Raw genomic sequence first — 23,221 nt, forward strand, 5'->3', positions numbered from 1 at the left:
TTCTCTTGCGTCAATCCCAGAGGGGGGGGGGAATTGCCCAATCAGACAAGGGAATCGGGCGGCGGAGGCGGGACGTCGCCAAGGCTCCGGGTTTGGTGTCGGCAAGACGAGACCCAGAGCGGCCGGGTTCGGTTGCACGATCGGGCCCGGAGGAAGCGGCCATGGCGGCGGGGCGGGTTCCACTCACTTCCGCCCGACGAGGCGGCCGCCGCTGAGAGGGAAGAGGAAAACGGCCGGGCTCGCGGGACAGGCATGGCGGGGGTCCGGCGGCTCCGGCCGCTGCTCGGTTTCTGGCTGCTGGCCGCGGCCTTGGCGGCCCCCGAGCAAGAAGTCGGCCGCGAGCGAGACTTCCCGCCTCACCAGGAGCAGCAGAAGCCGCCGCCGGCGCCGCACCAGCAGCCGGCGGTGCAAGGGCCGGACCTCCTCCGGGCTGAGGTGAGCGGAGGGAGGCGGAGGCGACGGCCCCGCTGGCCGGCTTGAGAAGTGGGGCTGGACGAGCATCGGGCCCGGGGAGGGAAAAGCTCCGGCCGACGTCGCTTCTCCTTTCCGGCCCTTCAAGTCTCCGCCCTGGGGCAAAACGTGGCCGGGTGAAGGGAGGGATGGGAGGTCGCGACAGGTGCGATTCCTACGTGCATACAGGCACACGAGGGAGGCCTCGGCATGCATACATATATACACAAACGCAACATACGTGTACACACACACATACGAGGGAGTCCTCAACATACATACGCATAAATATACACACACAGACACCGATGGCCTCAACATACATACATACATATATACACACATACAATATACATTCGTATATACACACATGAGGGAGTCCTCAACATACACACACACACAGACACACACAAACATGGGTGTCCTCAAGATACATGCATACATATACATACATGTATATTCACACACGGAGTCCTCAGCACACATACGCATACACGCACACACACATGGATGTCGTCAACATACATATATACACGCATACAATATACATTCGTGTATATACACACATGAGGCAGTCCTCAACATACACTTATACATACACACACATATATATACACACACAAACCTGCGTGTCCTCAACATACATGCATACATATACATACATGTATATTCACACACGGAGTCCTCAACACACATACACAGATACACACACACACACACAGATGTCCTCAACATACATCTGTATATATACATACATACATACATACATACATACATATATGCATATATGAGGGAGTCCTCATATGAGGGAGTCCTCAACATACACTTAACCTACATACACACACACAGACACACGGGTGTCCTCAACATACATACATACATATACTCACATGAGGAAGTCCTCAACACACACATGCACACCTGTATTTATACACACATATACACACACATGGATGTCCTCAACATACATACACATACATATATTCACACGTGGGAGTCCAACATACATACATACACATACATACACACACATACACACAGAAACCGTCATGAATATGAGTCAGTTGCCAAAGGACTGAATTTTGATCCCGTGACCATGAGGATGCTGCAACGGTCATAAGTGTGGGAAACGGTCATAAGTCCCTTTTTCAGGGCTGCTGTAACTTTGAACCATCACTAAATGAACTTGTTGTCAGTCGAGGACTCCCTGTGGTCCCTTTTCTAGGCTAAGGCAAGAGGCTGGACCTGAAATAGAGGGGGAAGGTAGGGCTACCTAAGAGACGAACCACATGAAGGGAGGAGCGAAGGAATCTAACCGGATTTAACCCTGACTGCATTTGCCTGATGAGCCCACCGCATTACCAGGGACTTTGCTCACCCGTTTTCTCGCTTCCCATAATACATCCAGCCATCCAGAGACTCAAAAGGGGGCTTGGCAAAACACGCTATGAGCCAATTGCCAAGCATCTGAATTTGAGGAATGCTGAAATGGGCGCAAGGGTGAAAAAAACGGTCCTGAGTCCGTGCCGTTGTAACTTTGAATGGTCACTAAATGAACTGTTGTAAAGTCAACTTAGGACCACAATTGAGCCCAAAATTTATGTTGCTGAGTGAGGGAATGAAGTGAATTTGGGTCCCCTTTTCTTGCCACATTGTTTAAGTGAGTCAGTGCAGCCGTCATAAATGTCAGCCAGTTGTCAAGCTCCTGAATATAAATCATGTCACCATGGGAATGCTGCAGCGGTCGTAAGTGTGAAAAACGGTCATATGGTAAGTCAAGGACTACCTGTTCATACTTGCTCCTGTCCCACAAGTTCTGTGGGTTGTACAAGTGGCACCTGACTTACGACAGTTCGTTTGAAGTTACAGCTCAGTTACAGTGCATTGAAGAAAGTGACTTATGATCATTTTTCACACGACCGTTGCAACACCCAAATGGTCAAATTTCGGCTGCTTGGCCACTACTTCATATTTATGACCGTTGCAGTGTCTCAAGATCATTGATCTTTTTGCAGCCTTCTGAAAAGCAGAGTGAATGGGAAGCCGGATTCCTTTAACAGCTGTTTTAGTAACTTTTAACAGCTGCCCTGTTTAACACCTGGGGCAAGAAAGATCATTAAATGGGACAAAACTCAACAAATGTCTCACTTAGCAACCACAATTTTGGGCTCAATTGTCGTAAGTCAAGGGCTACCGGTAATGCCCGCATTTCATTTTCTTAAATGCCTCATCTCGTAGAAATTGTAGGACGTTGCAAAGAAGAGAGTCCTGCTGGATCTTGGAAGGGCGGGGGGGGGGAAACAGAAGTCTGGCATTGTATCCAACTAAGAGCATTTTATTAATATGCCTCAGCTTTCCTTTATCCATATGACACATGGTGAGCTCATTTTATATACCAATCTGACCAATGTGCTATTGGCCAGTTGCAGACAACAGCCGTATTAGTAATTGATGGTTCACATCTTGCTAAAATTAAATTTATTTTACACCTTGTCTATTGGAAGAAAGTGATACAGGCTCACTAGGTACAGTTAAACTGTCTACTATGTAACTTAACCGCTATTAGTTTAATTTGGTTGATTTGGAAATAGTGATATTGCCAAATTGCACAGTCAGTTAGCTCGCATGTTACAGATCATAGTGACATTTCAGCAAAGCGTTTTCAAGGTCTTGAAAAGTAAATATATTTAAGTGATTTGATTTGATCATTGCAGTTGGATAATGACCGTTCAAATTGTGTTACAATTTTTTTTTTAAGTTACTGTTACAAAATCCTAAACTTGCATGATAGTTTCCGAGCATGAAATCACAATAATTTGTCATTTTATGAATATGCAGCCCATTGGTTTAACCCGTATATTTTAATTGTTTCTCCAAACAGACTATAAATTTACAGTTACATATCCATTTTTTTAATCCTTTCAGTTGTGCTGAATTAAGCATCTTGCCATAATGCCTATATAGTGTTGACTGCTCAGCAGTTCTTGGAACACAATTTTGTAATCATAATCAGATAGAAAACGGTTCTGTTCATTCGTGCATTGTTTAATCAGAATTCATGAGAAGTTCTAAACTATCAAAAGGTGACTGCCCTCGAATGTCCTGGCTATAGATTATTAATTGAAGTTTACCATTGCTTAAACAAAAAGGAATGACTAACCAGCAATTTTTAATATTTAGTAAACAACCCATGACTCCTTGGTTCCTCTTTTCAGAGATATTTCCTTACCAAATGCCTTCAACAATAAGTCCTTAAAAATTCAGGGAGATATTCACAGATGCATCTACCTTAAAAGTAGCCAAGTAGTATAGTATAACATAAACATCAGGAATTGACCATAGGAAATGTTTTATTACATTTTGTTTTGTCATAAAATACTTTATAATAATTCTTACATGATAAACTGTTTTATAAAAATTGCCAAATTTCAATTCCATGGAAGTCTTGGGTCCCAAAATTTGGACACAATCTGTAAATTCGAGCTGTCAAAGTATCTGGGTAGGAAAAGCTTGCCCCATAATGGACCATTTCGCTTAATTAAAAGTTACAAGACACAGAGTTTTAGCAGTATGCAGATTCTCAAATAATAGCAAGAGTGTCTTCTTTAAAAAGGACTGATTTTATAGTCTGGGGATAGTTTTTTCTTCAGAAATAAAATGTGAATTAAAGTTTCATGCACTTTTCATCTACAAGCTACTGTTTCATGATACACTAAATCTTCAAAGAGCAGACAAGGTGAAACACGTTGGATGTATTTGCATAATAAAATCAGCTTTTATTCCTGAACTGATAGCATCTGGTTGGAAAAATTTGAGACAAACAAGAACTAGCTTTCTTTGTGATCTACAACAATATAGCTATATTGGTAATAAAAGAAAAACACTTAACTTGTCAACAATCAGTAAAAGTGAAGATTTGAAATATCGTGAAACAATATCTAGCTTGTAGATGAACATGCATGAAACTTAGAGTCACATTTCATTTCTGAAGACAAAATTATTTTGGGACTATAAAATCAGTACTTTTTTTTTAAAAAAAAAAGATACACTCGCTATTATTTGGTAATTTCACTTATTTAAAAATAGAACTTGCAGCTACTTTACTTAGAATTCTATTTCTAGAATAGTATTTTCCAGAATGATATTCTAAAAATACAGTTGTATTTTAATCTCTGTGTTAAGATATGTATTTAGCAGATGTATTCAAAAAGAACATGTAAGTAATCCTTTAACTCAATAACCATTTGTTTAGTGGCTGTTCAAAATTAAAATGGACCTGAAAAAAATGACTTACACTCACAACACTCACTTAACAACTGTTTTGCTTAGCAACAAATTTTTTTTACTCAGTTGTGGTCAAAAGTCAAGGTATATACTACCTTTAAACAGTGAGATAGTAACTCTGATTGAGAAGGTCAACAGATAGAATAGTATTATATTGATCTCAGTTCTGGTGACAGTTTAGATATGACTTTTCCTTAGAATCCCAGCTACCTGGAAGAAAGTACTTGGCTTGAAATCGTTTTATTCATTCGTTGGTCTGGTCTGCCATTGCTCTTTTTGAAGCAGTGTCTGGAAAAGGGTGGTTTTGATTGTGAAGCTTCTTTAAGGAGATGCATGAAATGCCTCTGGCTTAATTCCCCCTATTTAAACAAGTTTCTCATTTTACTTTATGAAACTGCTTTTATGAAACCTTTACTGTCTTGGTTACAGTCGTTATTGCTTGTTATGAATGTTTTTATTGTATATAGTCACAAATCGAGGATTGTCAAGGTCAGGGAATCCCAAACTTTTCTATACTTCTGATATGTTCTTGCACCCCTTACAAAAATAAATAATGATATGCATGTGTATATAGACTATAATTTTGCGATTTCAGGAGGTGTGAGGAGTCCTGGGTGGGAACCCCTGGTCTAGGTGATATAATATTATAACAGCTAGAAATGGCCATTTAAGGCATATAATTCTCTGGTCAATAAAGTGAATCTTGACATATAGTTCCACTGATGAACTGCTCTTACTGCTGGGAGTTTTGTTCTTGATATTTAATAGAATTACTTTTCTATTATGCTAAGTCCTATATTTTGGAACAATAGTAGATTTTGAAGAAATACTGTGTGACATATTCAGGTACTTAAATATAACTATTGTATCCGCTTTCTGTATTTTTTTCTCAAGACTACACATAGTTAATTCCTTCAAATATGCCTCCTAAATAATTGTTAGTATGATGAATTAAAATATGTAGAAATTTGTTGGAGTTATTACTATTTATTGTTGAAGAAATGCAGATAAATTGCAGTTACGGGTAAAGTGCCCTAACAATAAAATATGAAAAATAGAATGCCAATGAGTCAACATCTAAAGTTCAAATCATTTTCATACTTTGGTTTCAGCAAGGATAAATAAAAACCTTGATGAAACAGTTTACATTAAATACCAAGGACAATAGGTGATCATGAGATGCTTGTTTTATAATATATTAAATTAGGGTGCTACCTGACTCTCGGTGACTTTGGGCAGCACACAAGTTTGTGCTTAAAAATTTCAGTTCTTTAAGGAAGTATTGCATGTACTCTCAGCTGTGTTCCTCTCTAGACAAGTTGAACTGGGTGGTTTATTTTGGCACTTAAACTTCTTGGCTTATTCATAAGATAAGTAAAGAATTTGTAGGGCCCTTTGACATAACTATCCAGTGGATTGCATTTTTCTTATGTGTTGACATGATAAGGAACTGGTTTCCTTAAAACCTGGAATAAAAAAAAAAACATGTTTTTTTTCTTTTCAGAAAGGACCAACCCTCCTCGTCCCCGTCCATTCTGTGAGTGAAGAGTCCTCAGATAAAACTAACCTAGGATTTATCCATGCTTTCGTGGCTGCAATTTCGGTCATCATTGTTTCAGAACTGGGCGATAAAACCTTCTTCATTGCTGCTATTATGGCAATGCGTTACAACCGCTTAACAGTGCTGGCTGGTGCCATGCTAGCCTTAGGGCTGATGACGTGTCTATCTGGTTAGTGCTTTTGTCTTTCATTTCCTGGAGCGTAGTGAAAACGTGGTACACGTACTATAGGTGGGAGAGAATAAGGGACATGCGAAAAGCCTCAGTGGTGAAAATGTCCAGTTATAAACTACGTTGTTTCGTTTTATCAGAAATGGCCATTCTGACATCATGGGAAGCGTTGGAACACTTTTGTTTGGAATTTGAAGTATTTTGCGCTCCTTTAGAGCAGGGGTCTCCAACCTTGGCAACTTTAAGATTTATGGACTTCAACTTCCAGAATTCCTCAGCCAACTATGCTATGCTGGCTGAGGAATTCTGGGAGTTAAAGTCCACAAGTCTTAAAGTTGCCAAGGTTGGAGACGCCTGCTTTAGGGGAGCCCTTCTGGTAATAGGAAGGCACTAGAGGCCATACTTTTTCTGGTGTTGAAGGAAAATTTTGAGTAGCCATTTGGCTTTTGTTTTTGTTTTTATATTAGCTTTAATTGTTTTCTTTTTACTTGTACGTCACCTAAAGTCTGCATCATCTGAGCAATCTAAAAATGTTATGTAATAAAATAAACTATCTTCTCTATGCCCTATTCATAGAACTTTAGATTAGGATTACTGCAAATTAGGTAGAAATATTTTGCCTATTGTAAAGATCTATATCAATATCTATATCATCTATATCAACTTTTTTTTTTGAAAAAATCGTCTGGAGTTCAGCTAGGTAAAAATGTGGGAAATAATATTGTATCTTAATGTTATATTACTATACAATTTGGGAAATAATATTGTATATAATATAGCAATGTACATTAATTCCATGGAATTAATATATGCAGGACTTCCTGAAATTTTTTAAAAAGTGCTTAGTAGAAATTAACTATGTCTGCTTCATGGAAAACCTAAACTATTTGCTTTTCTCTTCGTAGTTTTATTTGGTTACGCTACCACAGTAATTCCCAGAATATATACCTACTACGTGTCAACCGCGCTCTTTGCCATTTTTGGTATCCGGATGCTTCGAGAAGGTTTAAAGATGAACGCAGATGAAGGTCAGGAAGAATTAGAGGAAGTTCAAGCAGAACTCAAAAAGAAAGATGAGGAAGTAAGTTAAAGTACATAACAGTGTTTCTCGACCTTGGCCATTGTTGAGATGTGTAGACGTCAGCTCCCAGAATTCTCCAGCCAGCATGCTTGATTAGAAACTATTGGATTGGTATTTGGTCATTACTTCTTAAATGAAATTCTTCACAAGTACCTATTTGGTACTTAATGATATGAAGGCTGTGCAGAGATCCAGCCTGAAGAAGGAAAGGTGATTCAAAGGGCACCAATCACTACTACCTCCTTAAAATCAAATGTGCCTTGTGCCATGTTGGTCCAGGAAAAGAAATGGACGTCTGTCGACATTTGAAATTCTGATTTCCTTGCACATTTGGAATCACTTTTTCTCCCTTGAATCCAAATTGCTGCATAAGATCACTAAATTAGGGATGGAAATGAGTTACCAGATACCACTGAGTTACAACTCAAAATACCCTAGGAATCTTGACTAGTGCTAGGAGCTATTGAATCTGTAGTTAGGTAATTTCTAAAGACCCACCTATTGTTTCTTATAGGATTACCTGCATGGATGTCCAAAATTAGACCTGGACCAGCCTTATTAAGATATCCATTTATGGACATTTTTGTTGGTATTTTTATTGTCAATATATGCCAGTCTATGACCATAAGATTTGATGTCATATATTATCGATATAGTATTGCAACACTTCAGTGTCAGAATTGTTCCCATGTATGATTTTTTCTGAAACCAGGATAGTAGACTAGAATTGCCATTCCGTTTTAGAATCGGATTACCCATTCTTTTATATTCAGTGAATGCTCTGCTGCCAGCCAAGGATTGATTGTAAAGGGAGAAATCTTCATAGCCAGCAAAAACCTCAGTATTTAACCACAGTTGCAAACCTAGATTAGTTGCAGCACCTGTCTGATTCCTGCACTCAGCCCTCTTAGGATGAAGTATTGATTATTTAATTGTTAGTTTGCATCTATTTTGTAGATTTACATTGTAAAGCTGACCATTGCTGTGTATCGCTGGTGTTGACTCTTTGGATCTGATTTGTGGTTCCCCAAGTGTTCTAACAGCTGCTGCTTCTCCTAGCTCCAGAGAATGAAACTCCTAAATGGGCCTGGAGATATGGAAGCAGGCACAGGCCCTGCAATACCTCAGAAGAGATGTCTGCATTTTATTTCTCCAATTTTTGTGCAAGCATTCACTTTAACGTTCCTAGCTGAATGGGGTGACCGTTCTCAGTTGACGACCATTGTCCTGGCAGCAAGAGAGGTGAGTCAACCGTATGGGGAATGCGCACGAGGGTCAGAAGTTACGGAGCAAAATGCTCAGGACCTAATTAGGTATAGGTAGATTAAGGTGATGGTTTGAGCCTTAAGCAGCGCCATAAGTCATCTTCCCTTGGGATCTGTCCAGTTTAAAAGGCACCGTTACAACGCATCCTCCGTGGGATGCACTCAATGCAGTTGAGTATCTGAGAAAGGACATTATTTCGCTTATATCTGTGCAGAGAAGTGATGGGACCTGCAGTCATTAGACTGCTTTTGAGACCCAAGCAGGTTTTGATTTAATTAGAATTATTTATTGGCCCAAGTGCGATTAGACACACAAGAAATTTGTCTCCACTGCATAATATATAATTATGCTAATATTAATATTATGTATGTTAAATTGTTGCTTCCATGTAAGTTGCTAGGCACAGCATGGTGAGGAATCACTTTTAGGAGCAACTAAAGCAACTTATATAGGAACTTTTAAAGACCTGGAAGTACAAATCCTGCTATGAAATAGTTGAATGTTTTGGTTTAACATTAACACAGTTTTAATTCATTGCACTTTTATTCTGTCCAATTGGTTAAGTTACATTAGGGGGAAAAATGGTTCCCCTCCTGGTGTTGAGGTGAGCATTTAAACTGAGTAGTTTGTTCCTAGTTTGCTCATATTTTAAAGTGATTGTGGCACTTTCTGTTATCCCAGGAATAACATTCTGGTGGATTCTCTCTGGTCGTGAACTAAAGCTGGATGTGGCTGACAGTACATTCCCTGTGTGTTTTTATCTGTTTGCAGCCTTTGAAAGTATTAGTGGCTCCTTTGTAAGCAACTGCTGTAAAAACGTGTAGCTTTTCAAATAGCACTGAAACGTTTTCTATGTGTGACACAGGATCCCTGCGGTGTGGCTGTGGGTGGAACACTTGGGCATAGTTTGTGTACTGGCCTAGCAGTGATTGGAGGAAGAATGATAGCACAAAAAATCTCAGTTCGAACTGGTAAGTTCTGGGCAGGAAAAGAAAACCATCTATTGGCAAACAGAGAAGGAAAATGAGATGTTTTCTAACCAGGAAGAGATTAAAAAAACAGCTTGGTCTGATGATTAAGACACCAGGCTAGAAGGCAGGAGATTGTGAGTTTGAGTCCTGCCTTAGGCATGAAAGCCCTGTGGATGACTTTGAGCCGGTCATTCTCAGCCCTACCAGCCTCACGGGATAGTTGTCAGGAAAATAGGAGTGTTGGATATGAGTTATTTATAAAATCATAAAGGGGACCTCTTTGAATCATGTTCAGTAATTCCAGTCCCAGTTACTTTTATAAGTGGAGGACTATCTCTAATGATAGACTTTTAGTCTCCCTCTTTCCCTGGGAAGGCATGCAAAAATCAATATCATCACTAGCAGTTCTGTAGATTTTGAAAAGCTGATCATTGGACCCACAGTTTAGGCATGCCCAAAGTAACCAATGCATTAAAATAGAGCCATATCCTATCATTTGTTAAGTTAGGGGTTCAAGAAAACTGAAATAGATGAATTCTTTTTAAGTTCATGCTCTTTATTAAGTTCATGGGTCATTGGATGGGGAAGGGAAATAGTCTTTAATCCACAGTCAGTCAGTGTGAACAAGCCTGAGCAGATGCAAACCTGTAATCTTGTCATGAAACTTCCTATAGTGTCTAATTTTCCAAATGGTTCAAGTTCAGTTTTTCAAATGTGTCTCATTTAACCATTTACTGAAATATTTTATTATTTAGTCTTTCTTGATAGGACTATGCAGCAGGAAAAACAAATGAATATTTTCCCCATTTATTTATTGGTTGAAATTATACAACAGCCCATCTCACGTACATGAGTGTGGGTGGCTTATAGGATTAAAATCACACACACACACACACACAAATACAAAAATAACTAAAATCATAACTAAAGACAAAACCTTAAAACCCTAAAAACAATGAAAAACATAAAAAAACGTAAAGGGAAGGTACATGTTTCCTATGAAAGCCACCCCCCCAAAATGAGGCCTTTGTATAGTTCAACTTTTGTTGAATTGCACAAAAATCATTTGATGTGGATTTTTTTTCTTAAAGTATATAAACGCTAACTAAAGCTTGCCATTTATAACATCTTGATTCTGACCATGTTGGAAATATGTAGGGTGGGTGTCTTCATTGATTAGGTGCTGGTAAGAAGTAGAGGCATGAAAATTCATGAATGCAAAAAGGAAAAAGCCTTGTGAAATGTTGTCCTTCGTATAGGTTCTAATCACCTTTTTTCTTTTCTTTTACAGTGACCATCATAGGAGGCATTGTTTTCTTAGCATTTGCATTCTCTGCACTATTTATAAGCCCAGATGTTGGATTTTAGCAGGATTTTTCACTCCTTTTCCTTGAAATACAAGAATTAGAACCAGTGATTGCCATTCGGGTTCCTGTATACAATGTACAGCTACTTATTCAAACAAGCACTGAAGGTGGGATACCGTAATTTTTATAGTAACAATTAGTTTGATATGTTTTGTAGATACAGTCTCTGCCGGACAATTACACGGTCTATATATTTGAGATATGAATAATGTACATTTGCTTACTTATCGACTCAGGTAAACTGAGGTTCAGCTCCTGAAATTTTGCGGAGTTATTTTATTTGCAGATGTCCCAAAAACACTGCTTGAAACCCCCCTTCGATTTTATTTCTCAAGTACATGATTCCATGGTCAGAAATGAAGCGCTCTGCCAACAATTAAGTCATCTATTCAAGACACTGAATGTGGTGGACTTGTGGAAGAATCAGAAAACTTAGATACAGAAATGGTCTCAAATACAGAATCCATCTAGATATTTACAGATCCATTTTTGTATTTTACTGAACATTTGATGCATTTTCAGATTAAAATATTCTTAAAGTGGTCATTGTTTTCTTTTAGTAAGTATAATAATAATATGGGAAAAAATGGATAAAAACTAGGTACCTCCTATTATAGAAATGCAGTTAAAATGAGTTTTGGTTTCATTCAGAGGAAATAATGTGTACTGTTCAATATTTTATATTTTTAGTGGTTGTACCCATTTCTTTTTACTCCAGTACCATTGATGGATAAATATTTCTGTGATTTCTCTTGATTGCTACTGTTTTTAATTTTAAGCCATGGTGCTTGTCAGTTGTGGAAAAATGTTAATTTGAAACGGGTTCATTGCCACGCGCATTGTTCTAAGCGGTTGTTGTGATTTTGCCTTAGTGTAGGCTCAGACATAAGCTCTGGTCTTTAACTTGGTGTTAGGCAAACCCAGTTAGATGCCACATTTAACAAATCATTGGCTTAGTGTAATTAGTGGATCTCCTACCCAGAAGTATCTGAGGCATAATGTTCTGCTGATAAAGAGGATGTGTTACACCAAGTATGGCACTGCCACAATATGAGGAAACCCCTTTCTCAAATTAAAGCTTTATTCCTAACCAACACTGCAGTAGGAAGGCTCAGGTAATCAAAGGGGAGAATTCCAAATTCCTCCTCCTTTTTGCCCTCAGAAACTGGGGTTCAAAGCATTCCCCAGATTTATATCATGTGCCTGGTATAGGAGAGAATTTAGATCAGCTATTTTGCTGGCCTAAACCAGTATCTTCCCATTGCTTGGAATGGAATTAAGGAAATGGGAAACAGTTCAATTCATGCTGCTCTTATTTTTGATCTGCCAGCAGGATTCTGGATTTGCCAGTTGCTGTCACTGAGCAATATAGATGCCCATCTTGTAGGGAAAAAAAAATCCAGTTTGTATCAAGCTAAAAAGATTGTTTTAAAATAAATTTTTGTAAAGATGTTTTTTTTTTATTGCTTTTATCCTTTCTTTCCTAACTATGAGATTCTTATAGCTAAGCTTAATGTGTGCAGGTATAATTTCTGGATGATTCTGAAGGAGGGTTCACCTTCATGTAGGAGTAAGCTGGGTTTTCACTATTTTCCAGTGTAGGTGCTATTCCTAAAAGAGGGAAGAAAAACCCTTCACTGTTTTTCAGGAGTTTAATCTTTTGTTGTTGTTGTTGTTGCCATTTTACTGAGACTTTAAACGCGTTCATCTGTCTTAAAAGCCTTTCCTCCTGTGCCGGCCTGCCTCATGCAGCTTATTTGCTTCCGCATCTCTATGTCCTTATTTTTTCATCATTTCTTCCAGAGGCTGCTCAGTCTTAAGCCAACAGCACCTAGCGGCGTTGTAAAGTGTTGCGAAATCTGAGGCCCCCACGCCTATAGTGACCTGCGTGGAATGGAAATCAAGCCCTCCCAAGGCCTCGGTGGGAGGGAGAGTGAAGCCTGCCGTCCCTGAGATCAACTGGGAGGGAAACTTCGCTCCTTTGGCGGAATCCCTGGTGCTTCTTTTTTTGCCGGTGGTCACAGCAGGGTGCCCTAGAGTCAACAGACGACTCTTCACCTCTTACGCGTGGCCAGATTGCCCAGGGATGCATTTTCAGGCTCCGCTTTGATCTCAGCCGTTATTCTTGCCATTCCTTCTAGAATCATGGAGTGCTGATCTTCCTTCCTGCACAATATAATCATTGTTCACCTAGTTCTGCTGCAGAAAAAGCTACTTTCTGACTCCTTTCTCGGGGCAGAGCAGGTGTTAAAAATCAAAAGTATGCAGTACGATCATCAACCGATAAATAAATAAAGGCTATGCAAGAATTTTCTTTTTAAAAAAACAACAGCCCAGAACTGTATCATTGCAGTGTCACGAACATATTCTTAACACCGTGGAAAGATAATTTAAGCAGATCGTGATCATATGGCAACGCTGAAGCATTTTGATAAGGGCTTAAATTTTTCATGGTAATTCCTTTGATCTGCTTTTTTTACTGCAATGGTCAAGTCATAAGTGATCCCATTCCATCATCAGCTGATTTTTGAGGTTTCTCCAAGCCTTTTGTGTGGGTGTACAAATACTTCAAAATCATTCCAATTTGAAGCTAGATTGAGGGAAAGATGCAATCCAACAGGAGGAAGTTGACACTCTTACTGTATTGTTGGCAACTGGTATTTGTTAGAGGGGTGACTATAATTCTATAACTTTTCTACAGAAATAAGTTCATCCTCCTAGAAAAACATGGCACATAGATTTCTTTTCACACCATTGAGACTCGTCCTATTATTGGCTCCATGACCCCACATTATTTTAACAGTGGCAGGTCCAATGGAAATGGCAATAAGGAAAAGCTGTTTTTAAGAGATCAGGATGCCGTTTTCATGAATCAGAAAACCTCTTCGACTTCTTTCACGTGAAAACCTCTTAAAGCAGGGGCGTCAAACTCAAGTCCCGGGGGCCAGATTCGGACCACGGGGTGCTTAGATCTGCCTCACGGGGCCGCCCTCCTGCCAACAGCAAAGGACCGGCCCGTGGTGCTTCTGCCAGCGAAAACTGGCTCCCGAGCTCTGTTTTTGCTGGCAGAGGGTTGCAGGAGGTTGTCATAACCAAAAATGGAGCTCGGGAGCCCGTTTTCACTGGCAGAAGTGCTCAGGTCGCCATTGGCACCCCAACACAAGTGATGTGGCCATGCCCCCCCTGGCCACGCCCCCCCCGAAGGTCAAACACAACCCTGATGCAGCCCTCAATGAAATGGAGTTTGACACCCCTGCTCTAAAGAAAAGCCCAGCTATATGTTGTGAACTTTCTTTCACAAATAAGGATGTGGGGAAGGCAAGTGGGATATGTGTAGAATTAAACACTTGGCACAGACACCTCACCTTCTCAGAAGTTACTTTTCAATGGGAAAGAAAGGCTTGAATGAATTTAAATTTCTGTGACCAGTAGTGTTAGAACGTGCTTCTAGTACTCTAGGAATATGGTAGTTTTTGAGGTGAGCCGGGGGGGTGGCGACCATGACAAAGGATAGAGTGATTCAACTTTGAATCATAGAGTTGAAAGGGACCTTGAAGGACCTCTAGTCCAACCCCCTGCCCAAGGCAGACCTTATTGCATCCCAGGCAAAATGGTTGTCTAAACTTTCCTTAAAGACCTCCAGCAATGGAACCACCCACAATTCCGGTAGGCCACTAATCAATTGTTCTCACCTTCCGGAAATTTCTCCTTTGTTCCAGATTGGATCTCCCTTAACAAGCTTCCACTCACTGCTTCTTGTCCTGCCCTCAGGGGCTTTAGAGATTTAAGTGGATCTCGCCCTTCTCAGGGTTAGGGCTAGACAGGCTAAACAGGCTGGACAAGTTAGATCCTAATTCCTTTAAGCATTCCTCATATAGTTTAGCCTCTAGTCCTCTTACCATCTTCGTTGGTCGTCTTTGCACTCTTTATAGGGCCACAACCTTTTTTTTGTGTTGTGGTGCATAGAATTGGACGTTGCATTTCAAGCGGGTCTCAGTAATACAGTATATAGTAATACAGTATATAATCTTGGTGCTGTGACCTTCCATTGACGCAGCCTAATTACTGTGCTCTCACAGTTGCTACTATTGAAGCAAGTTCCACCCGTTCTGTAACTATGCATTTGGTTTTTCCCAATCCTAAACAACGCTTGAAAGGGGCTCGTTTTTTTAACTATTACTTAGGTAAATCCTGAACTATTACTTAAATGTTATTAAAAGGCAACTGGGTCTGACAATTCAGTTACAGTTTTCAAAAAAGCAAAACCACATCTGTGAAATCTTATCGGACGAGGTTTTATTTTAACACAGGGACTCAACCCTCTGGCCATCAAAGCAGCACAGGCACTATAGACCGGCATTTGTTTTCCCCCATCGAAGTCAATAGGGAGAGTTGTCGAGGCTCTTGAAGGATTCAAAATCTAGGTCGTTTCTGATCCTGGGACCTTCAAGACAGTTGTGGGGGCAACCCTCCTCAGATTTTCTAGTCTTCCCTGCCACCCTTGAAAATAAAATCCGACGGGCAGTTAGCCTAATTATTTTTCTTCCTACCACCCGCTGTGGATTTAAATTTTTGTCCGAAGCACGAGCATTGAAAAAGACCAGTTCCTTTTCCATCCGTCTAGAAATGCAAGGGACTCCAGTGTTTGCGAGAGACGGGTATTTAAGGCTGGAGACAGCTCTTTCTCGACCTGGACAACTTTAAGATGTGTGGACTTTTTGAGTTTGCTGGAGAATTCCGGGAGTTGAAGTCCATACATCTTAAAAGTTGCCCAGGTTGAGAAACACGGTCTAGAATCATTAGCACGATCAACTAATGCCAAAAAAAAGAAGCCACGAGTAGCACCAGCCAAATCCTGGGTGCCGCTTGTATTTGCCCTTTCTTCCTCTCCTTCCACCCCACTCAGTTCTTTCAGATTGAAGTTGCTGTTGTTGTTGAGGAAGAAAAATAACAGTATAGATACCAAGTCAGCAAGAGGTATTCAAGCCGGAAACGTTTATCAAAACCTGAATGCTACAAAGCAGAAATTTCAAATGTTACGTTTATTCAGTTAAAAACTGACACGTGGCAATAAGGATCACATGAACACTAAGGAGCCATATCTACAGTTCCCGATGTCAGATCATGAAAATCACACACAGGTTTTCCTACATATACAAATCTAATGCCAAATTTTAAAAAGGCAAAACCAAGACAATGTGAAATCAACACTGAAAAGTATATCCAATTAGACAATTTAAAAAATAAATACTTTTTAAGAATAAAAAACACTTTCAAAGCAGCTGTGTCTTTAAGAACACCCCCCCCACCCCACCCCAAAGTCTTCCATAGATTGTGATTGTCTCCTAGTGCAGCACCTCAGTTAAGAGCTGGGATCTGTATATCAGGCAACACAGTATTTTGTTCATACACAGTGTTTCATTTTGCTTTGTGTGTGTGTTACTGGCAGGTACAATATCTCTATAAGCAATACGGCCGGCCGGTCATGCTGCTGGCAATACCCATGCAGATGAGAAAGCATGAAGCGTAGCAACACAGACTGTAAAGTACTTGTTTATTAAAGACAGAGGAATGTAGTGTTAAAAAAATAAGTATCAATAAACTGTTCAGTTTCATAAACAACCAGATTTATGTTTTTAAAATTGTCTCTCAAAGCTTGTCTCACTCACTGACTGTTCAACATTCAACTTCAAACGATTGTATACATTTGAAAATATATCCGGTTTTTTAACGTGGGGGGGCGGGGGGGGACGACGACAGGGAAGAAGAAACCGTCCCCTCTTCCAAATCAGATCGGCTCCCTCTAGGCCTCCTTGTCTCATCGCATACGCATCTCAGCGATACATTTCCGACAATTGATTTAAGAGTTTGACATTGCATGCTGACATCACATGACACAGTAACATTATTTTAAAAATGAAAAATAAATTCACACACGCCTACAAAACATACATGACAAAAACGGGTGTTCACTAAAACTACGAACTGTACTCGCGACTGAAGCAGTCTACTAAAGGCCACACCTGTAAACCCCTCTACACATTTAATCCTAAGGGCCACTTAGAATTATTTGAAAGCCTCCTGTTGATAATTCTCTGGCAATTGTGCAATATATTTATTTTTTTAAAAAAAATCAGTTCTGAAAAAAAGCTTAGGTATTTTAATCTACATCTGTACAAAGCCAACCAATACTACATGTTCTGCATAATCACGTTGTTTAGACTTCAGCCTAAACGTTAAGAAACATTTTCCAGCAATGCCTCTTTTTGACAATAGTCTACATTCTGACCCCTCCCCCTTTCCTCGGTGAACAGTCCCGTTGCCTAAATAAATCGTATTTCAAAATGAGATTTCCCCCCACCCCACCCCCAATAAAGTGCTTATATTTGCGCACATTTTTAGCCTACCTAATTCAATATCATGCTCAAGTATTACAGGAGAGTGATCACCCCTTGCAGAAACAAGAGTGTGGCATTTCAGAGAGAAAAAAGCCATTTTGACTCGCTAATCTACCCGGGTGCATCATCCGCCTATGTTTTAGGTGCTGGTCTCTTGGCAAGACCCTTTCCGCTTAAACATATTCCGTTATTTCATATCCCACCCTAAGTGTGGTTACACCCCCCCCCCAATCTCTACACAATCCCAGTGATTCTAACCACAGTGGTCAACAGGATTACCTTTCCAACAGACTCTTAAGCAACTAACGTGGTTTTATCGGACAGCCCTGGATGCTCAGTCGTTTTTATTCTTGTCAGCTGGCAGCAGGCAGGAAGCCTACAGATTGTGACAGACTGGAGTAAATTCATTGCACCAGCAAGTAAACTTCTACATAAAAATAATGGAAGGCATATGGAGAGCTCTGACTATATTCTCTTAATATGTGTAGAAATATAGTATATAATATGTATATATATATATATATTATTAAATATAATATCAAAAATATGTATACGGTTCCCTCTAGAATCCCCAGAAGGCTCACCTTGGAGTCTTCCTTCCCTTCCCACCCCCCACAAATGTAAGCACACCTAATACTACCCTTCTCCCTCCAGCAGCACTTTGTCAGGCTTCCTACCCCTTGTAGGAACTGTGGCTTCAGCACAGACGTGGAGCGTCTTGCTACTCCCTGGATCTCGCCTGAACCCCCTCTTCCAACTGGACTGCTGAGATTCAATGGCAAAACCACTGGATTTTGCCAAAAAAACCCAAGTTTTTTCCTTTCTGCCCCTCCCTGCCCCAAAGCAGTAAGAATGAGAAGGGCAGCCAAACGTTCCTGTTCCCACCCTTCACGCTAGCCAACCACCCTGAAAAAGGGGCCAGAATCACACTGCCAAACACTGGCCACAAAATGAACGCCTTTTTGGCACGGTCTCGGTGCTTGATGGTGGGAGTGCAGGGAGGGTGGGGGGGAGAGCCTGCCTCCCCGAGGTCTCCTGTCCCCACTTCCCACTCAAACACTGCCTCTCCCAAGGCCAACGCGTTTCTCCAGGTCAACGGAAGGCCTCCTGCAGCTCTCCAGCAGGCCAGGAAGCTGTCCGGTGGGTCCCTGGCCCCCGTACGGGTTGCCCACCCCTGCTGCTTTAGGTTAAGTGCAATACCCACCAGGTGAACCCCCCAACTTCTCCTGCCCCCCCGCCCCCCCAGCAGAGACATTTGGCCGTACTAAGTTACAGGGGGAGGAATAACCACACTTCCAAACGATTTCTGAGATTAAAAATTAGCCTTGGTTATCACGAAGAGAAAAGGTTGGATCTTTGTGCTATTTAGGGCACACTGACACTCCACGGAAGTAAAAGATCTTCAGACAAAGTTGTCAGCCAGAAAATAAAACATAAACGCCAACATACCTTCTAGAAAATATTTTTGATTCATTGAAGTATGTCTGGAGTGCTGTAGACAAAAAAAAAATCTTCAGTAATTTTTTTTTACTTTCTTACTACTTTTCTTCCATTAGCTTACCTTTTATATAACCTCCAAAAATACATGTCACATCTACCGATAGTTGTGTTCTTTCTCAATAAAAACTGCAAAGAAAATCTATACCAAATAAACTTACCACGCTTTGCATTCTTAGACTAAAACCCTGGTCTCTCAAAGCAATTCCAGAGCCCTCCCAATTTTTCTTATTTAATGCTCTAATATTTGAAACAGCTTCAAGCCCGACTAGACGATCATTTACTACATACAAAAGATCTTTGTTCAACACAGCCAGGCTTGGGATTACAACAAACAAGTTACGGCAGAACAGAGTTAATTTGCAATTAAATTCATAGAACTATTTCCACATTTCTTATGCATGTAGATAATAATGCTACGTAGTTTCCTAAGCAAGCTACCTACTGGTTTCCAGTATTTGCCAAGAGGGAAGAGGGTTAATCTAATTCTTTGGTTCTTTGATTCTTTAAAAATAAATCTTAAAAATTTGATTACGGTACAAGCTATTAAACTTTTGAAATGATGCATGGGGTGGGGTTGCGGGATGGGGTTGTAGGGAAGGCTACAGCAATGAAAAAAAACTTGGAAGGAGCCATTCATGTATCACATTAAACCATACGGCGGGCTTAGTAACAAAACATGCTCAAGCATATCCACTGGTGTGGTTATACATGTGGCTACAGTCAACCCACATTGTGGGCAAGCCTAGCATGTTTCCCAGAAAAAAGAAGAAATCAAGCCATGAGTGGCATTTGAACAAATTATGGCTTCATTCTCTGATTTCTTCAAGGCAGACGAGAGCAGAATCTTACTTTTGAATGTTATGCTCAATTTATCTACTTAGAATGTAGTCAGCAGATGTACAAGGGCACATTTACAACTAAGATAAGCGGATGATAGTTTAGCATGATACCTGAATAGCATCCAAATTATCCTTAGGATAAACATTTGGTATTTTCTACCAAGATGTTGCTTTGTCCAACCAGCACTACATTCTTTGCGCCTTTCCCTATAACTTTGGTTACGTTAATAAAGCTCCTCTTTATTACCCAGTCTTTCTTGATTCAGACATTCCAATGATTTATTTTTTCTTTTAGATACCCAATTTATAAGTCTTTTCAAACTTATTTTGCTCTGCAGACGTGGATTTTAAAACTAGTACCATAAAATATATTACACATTTTTTTAAAATCTGTACAGAATTTTAGTTGGATCTTTTTATTATCTTTATGAAGTGAATTTGTCATCTGAAGTCTTAATACAATGTTATCCATTTATATCTTATTCCACCTCATTTCAGATAACTCAATTTAAATTGCTTTACAAGTTAGTTGTTTTGTTACTCACATACATGTTTTCGCATAAATTTAGAAAAAATTAGATGCATAATTTCAAATTGTGAAATGTGAGTCATTGCACTGCAGCTATCCCCTTACTGAATGGTTGAGGAGGAGAGTGCAGCATTTTAAAAACATTTCGATTCTCAATTTGTACAGTTTTTAAAATACTTATATGTACAACTATAATAGAGACTTAGTTAGGAAGCAAGTTTTGTCAGTGAACTAAAACTTCAAATATGTTCATAAATTCAAGATAATGTAATTCAGTATGTTTAGCACTACTACCTGAATCAAAATCAAGGCACTGTGGAGGTTTTATTATTTGTTCTGCTTCAAATGACCCTGAATTATCTCTGATTCAATGAAGGTTAATATTTTACAGGAGAATAAAAAGATTCCAACAAATTCCGAAATCACATTTCCCACGGCAGAGAAGTTAAAAAGTGCCTACAATTATTAAATTTAAATATACTTTGTGCAAATTATTCCTATATTTGAGTCATTTGTGAAAATTATGTTCATATTTTAAACCATATGTTTTACATAAATATTTGCAACTATGTATTATATCAAAAGACAGCTTTGGGGAATCAAAATTCCAAACCATCAAAAACAGAGCAGTGCAAATTCCTATTTTTTTTCCAAAGAAAAAAATATTCATGAAATGATACATGACAAATGGTATTTATGAAACTGAATGCCTTGAACCCCCACAGTTCAAAGAGTTTCATCAATAATTTAACTTGCAAAAAATTCCACAAACCTGAACACACTATTACCTCATGGAACAAACTCGACATTACACATAAACTATAAACAGGAGATTGTGCCCACATTACAGATGAGAATAAATGATCGTGCAGGTTATAGATTCCACGATGGAGAAGACGAACAGGTATAAAACAGATGAAAACAGTAGTTTGAACATTTGGTGAAATTTTTGGGAAAAACATATTCAAACCAAGTTCCATGCATCATATAAAATATCCTGCTCTCTCGCTTTTTACCAGACATATACACAGTATTTTACAGCATCTGTACAATGAAGATAGATTCCATTCAATATTTTGAAAATATTTACTGTCCTGTAATATGAAAAAAATTAATTTTGCTTTGGAGCATAATTGCAGGCCTACTTAAATAGCTGCAGCAACAGCATGTCCATTATAACACTTAATCTGAGCAAACTTAATTGTAAGTATCTTGTTTAGTCCACTGAACATTTTGACTTTGATCTGGACAAATTAACTCCTGGCCTTTGAAGAAAAGCCAAACACAGAAACCCGGCAAAAGTCAGCATGTCCCTGTCCCACCATCTTTTCCAGCTTTACCCCGACTGGAACTCCCGTGGAGCACTCTGTGCAATTCTCTTCGGCAGATACATTCCGGACAGCTAAAAAGAATTTCAATACTGTGCATTGCAAACTCTGTCGACTCCTATCTCACCATCTCCAGTGCAATTACAAACTGAGCAGTCCTCCCTGCCCGTCTTGCTCCCAGTAGCAAAGCCCCCACGTTACTGGGGTGGCACCTTAGACGCCTCTGACATGCTGTTAGCTCTGTGCCGTGGCATTTGCAGGGGCTGTGGCTGAGACGGATGCTGCTGGTGATGCGCCTGGGCAAAAGTGCTTTGTTGTAGTGGGAAAGCAGCAGAGAGGATCAGTTGCGTCGACTGATTTCCATGAAGTAACCTGGATGTCTGCAAATATACAAACGAGAGGCAGGGGGGGGTTAAGATGTCAGAGCACAAGCACGTTACCTAACAACATCACTTTAGGATCCCATGTTGAAACTGCAACTGCAGCTTATTTATTGTAAGGAGAGAAAAGGGGAATCGTGTGGATGCATCCCTTTTCCCTGTGTGTCCAACCGCAGAATATCTCTATATAACGGGAGCCTGCTTGGTCGAGTGGTTAAGGCATCAGGCTAGAAGCCAAGACACCAAGTTCTAGTCCTGCCTTAAGCATTAAGGCCAACTGGGTGACTTTGGGCTAGTCCCGCTTTCTCAGCCCAACCCACCTCACAGGGTGGTGGTTGTGGGGAAAGTAGGAGGAAGGAGTACCGCCTATGTTTCTCTCTCTCTCTCTCTCTCTCCCTCCCCCTCTCTCTCACACACACTAGTTGTATTGACCACTCAGCAAAGAAAAAGGTCTAATTCAGACCACTAAACAGATGAGTTATAGGCCATGTCACAAGCTCTTATCAAAACATATTTAACTTTAAAATCAAGGCTGTATGTTTTCATGAATCTTTATATCTTTTGCTTTCTTCCTACTGCTATTAATGAGAAGGTACGCTCTTCAATTCTGGATTTTTCTTGCTACTTTATGTTGTAATTGGATCATAAATAAATAAACACTAACTCATGCCTCCTTACTAGCAAAGGGTAGCGTATATAGACATATGCAAGTGATTGCTCATTAGCAAAAACGAACCAAAAAGATTTTTAAATGATTTTTTTAAAGCACATTTTTTTAAAAAGTTCTAATTCAGAAAATTGAAAATGCAATATATAAACCCCGTCAAATCCCTTCCCTGAATATTTGAACCTAAAACTATTTTAAAAATCCCCTTTCAAGAACAGAACCCTTATTTTGGGCAATGCTTAATATATGCCCTGCGTTTATACACTTTGAAAGGTATGTCCTGTACACCTAGGCCCATAACACACACGCACCAAAATTATAAAGCATGATCCGCCTGTGGGAGACGGTTCTGCAAAGCTCTGTGAAGATGCCCCTAATTTGGTAGTGGAGGTGTTTTCAGTCTCGGCATCTCTAAGGTGTATGGGACTTCC

At 39.9% G+C, this 23,221-nt stretch overlaps 2 protein-coding genes and 1 long non-coding RNA gene across 8 annotated transcripts in view; 1 reads left to right on the forward strand and 2 right to left on the reverse strand.

The window, feature by feature from the left end:
• Positions 1 to 115: 115 nt before the first annotated feature.
• On the forward strand, positions 116 to 11,693 carry TMEM165 (transmembrane protein 165). The gene is made up of 6 exons (XM_026699925.2): positions 116 to 435; positions 6,239 to 6,464; positions 7,370 to 7,545; positions 8,605 to 8,787; positions 9,677 to 9,782; positions 11,074 to 11,693. Exons 1-6 carry the CDS (start codon positions 253 to 255, stop codon positions 11,148 to 11,150), a joined length of 951 nt encoding a protein of 316 aa, XP_026555710.1. The 5' UTR covers positions 116 to 252; the 3' UTR covers positions 11,151 to 11,693.
• Positions 11,694 to 13,704: 2,011 nt separating this feature from the next.
• LOC148125487 (uncharacterized) lies at positions 13,705 to 14,445 on the reverse strand. Its single transcript, XR_015744171.1, has 2 exons — positions 14,399 to 14,445; positions 13,705 to 14,211 (listed from the first exon to the last, which is right to left on the reverse strand). It is a non-coding gene; the product is annotated as an uncharacterized LOC148125487 (long non-coding RNA).
• Positions 14,446 to 16,173: 1,728 nt separating this feature from the next.
• Positions 16,174 to 23,221, reverse strand: part of CLOCK (clock circadian regulator) — a 51,035-nt gene continuing 43,987 nt past the window's right edge. For 5 of the 6 annotated variants that reach the window (XM_026699922.2, XM_087936631.1, XM_026699923.2 and 2 more), the window contains one exon: positions 16,174 to 22,123. In XM_026699922.2, coding sequence (XP_026555707.2) covers positions 21,941 to 22,123 — 183 coding nt within the window. In that variant the 3' untranslated portion in view covers positions 16,174 to 21,940. The remainder of the gene's footprint in view (positions 22,124 to 23,221) is intronic. The other variant, XR_015744170.1, reaches the window with a different exon arrangement.

This window comes from Pseudonaja textilis, chromosome 6 (genome assembly GCF_049901715.1).
Source record: "Pseudonaja textilis isolate UNSWEBS1 chromosome 6, rPseTex1.2, whole genome shotgun sequence".
NCBI lineage: Eukaryota > Metazoa > Chordata > Lepidosauria > Squamata > Elapidae > Pseudonaja > Pseudonaja textilis.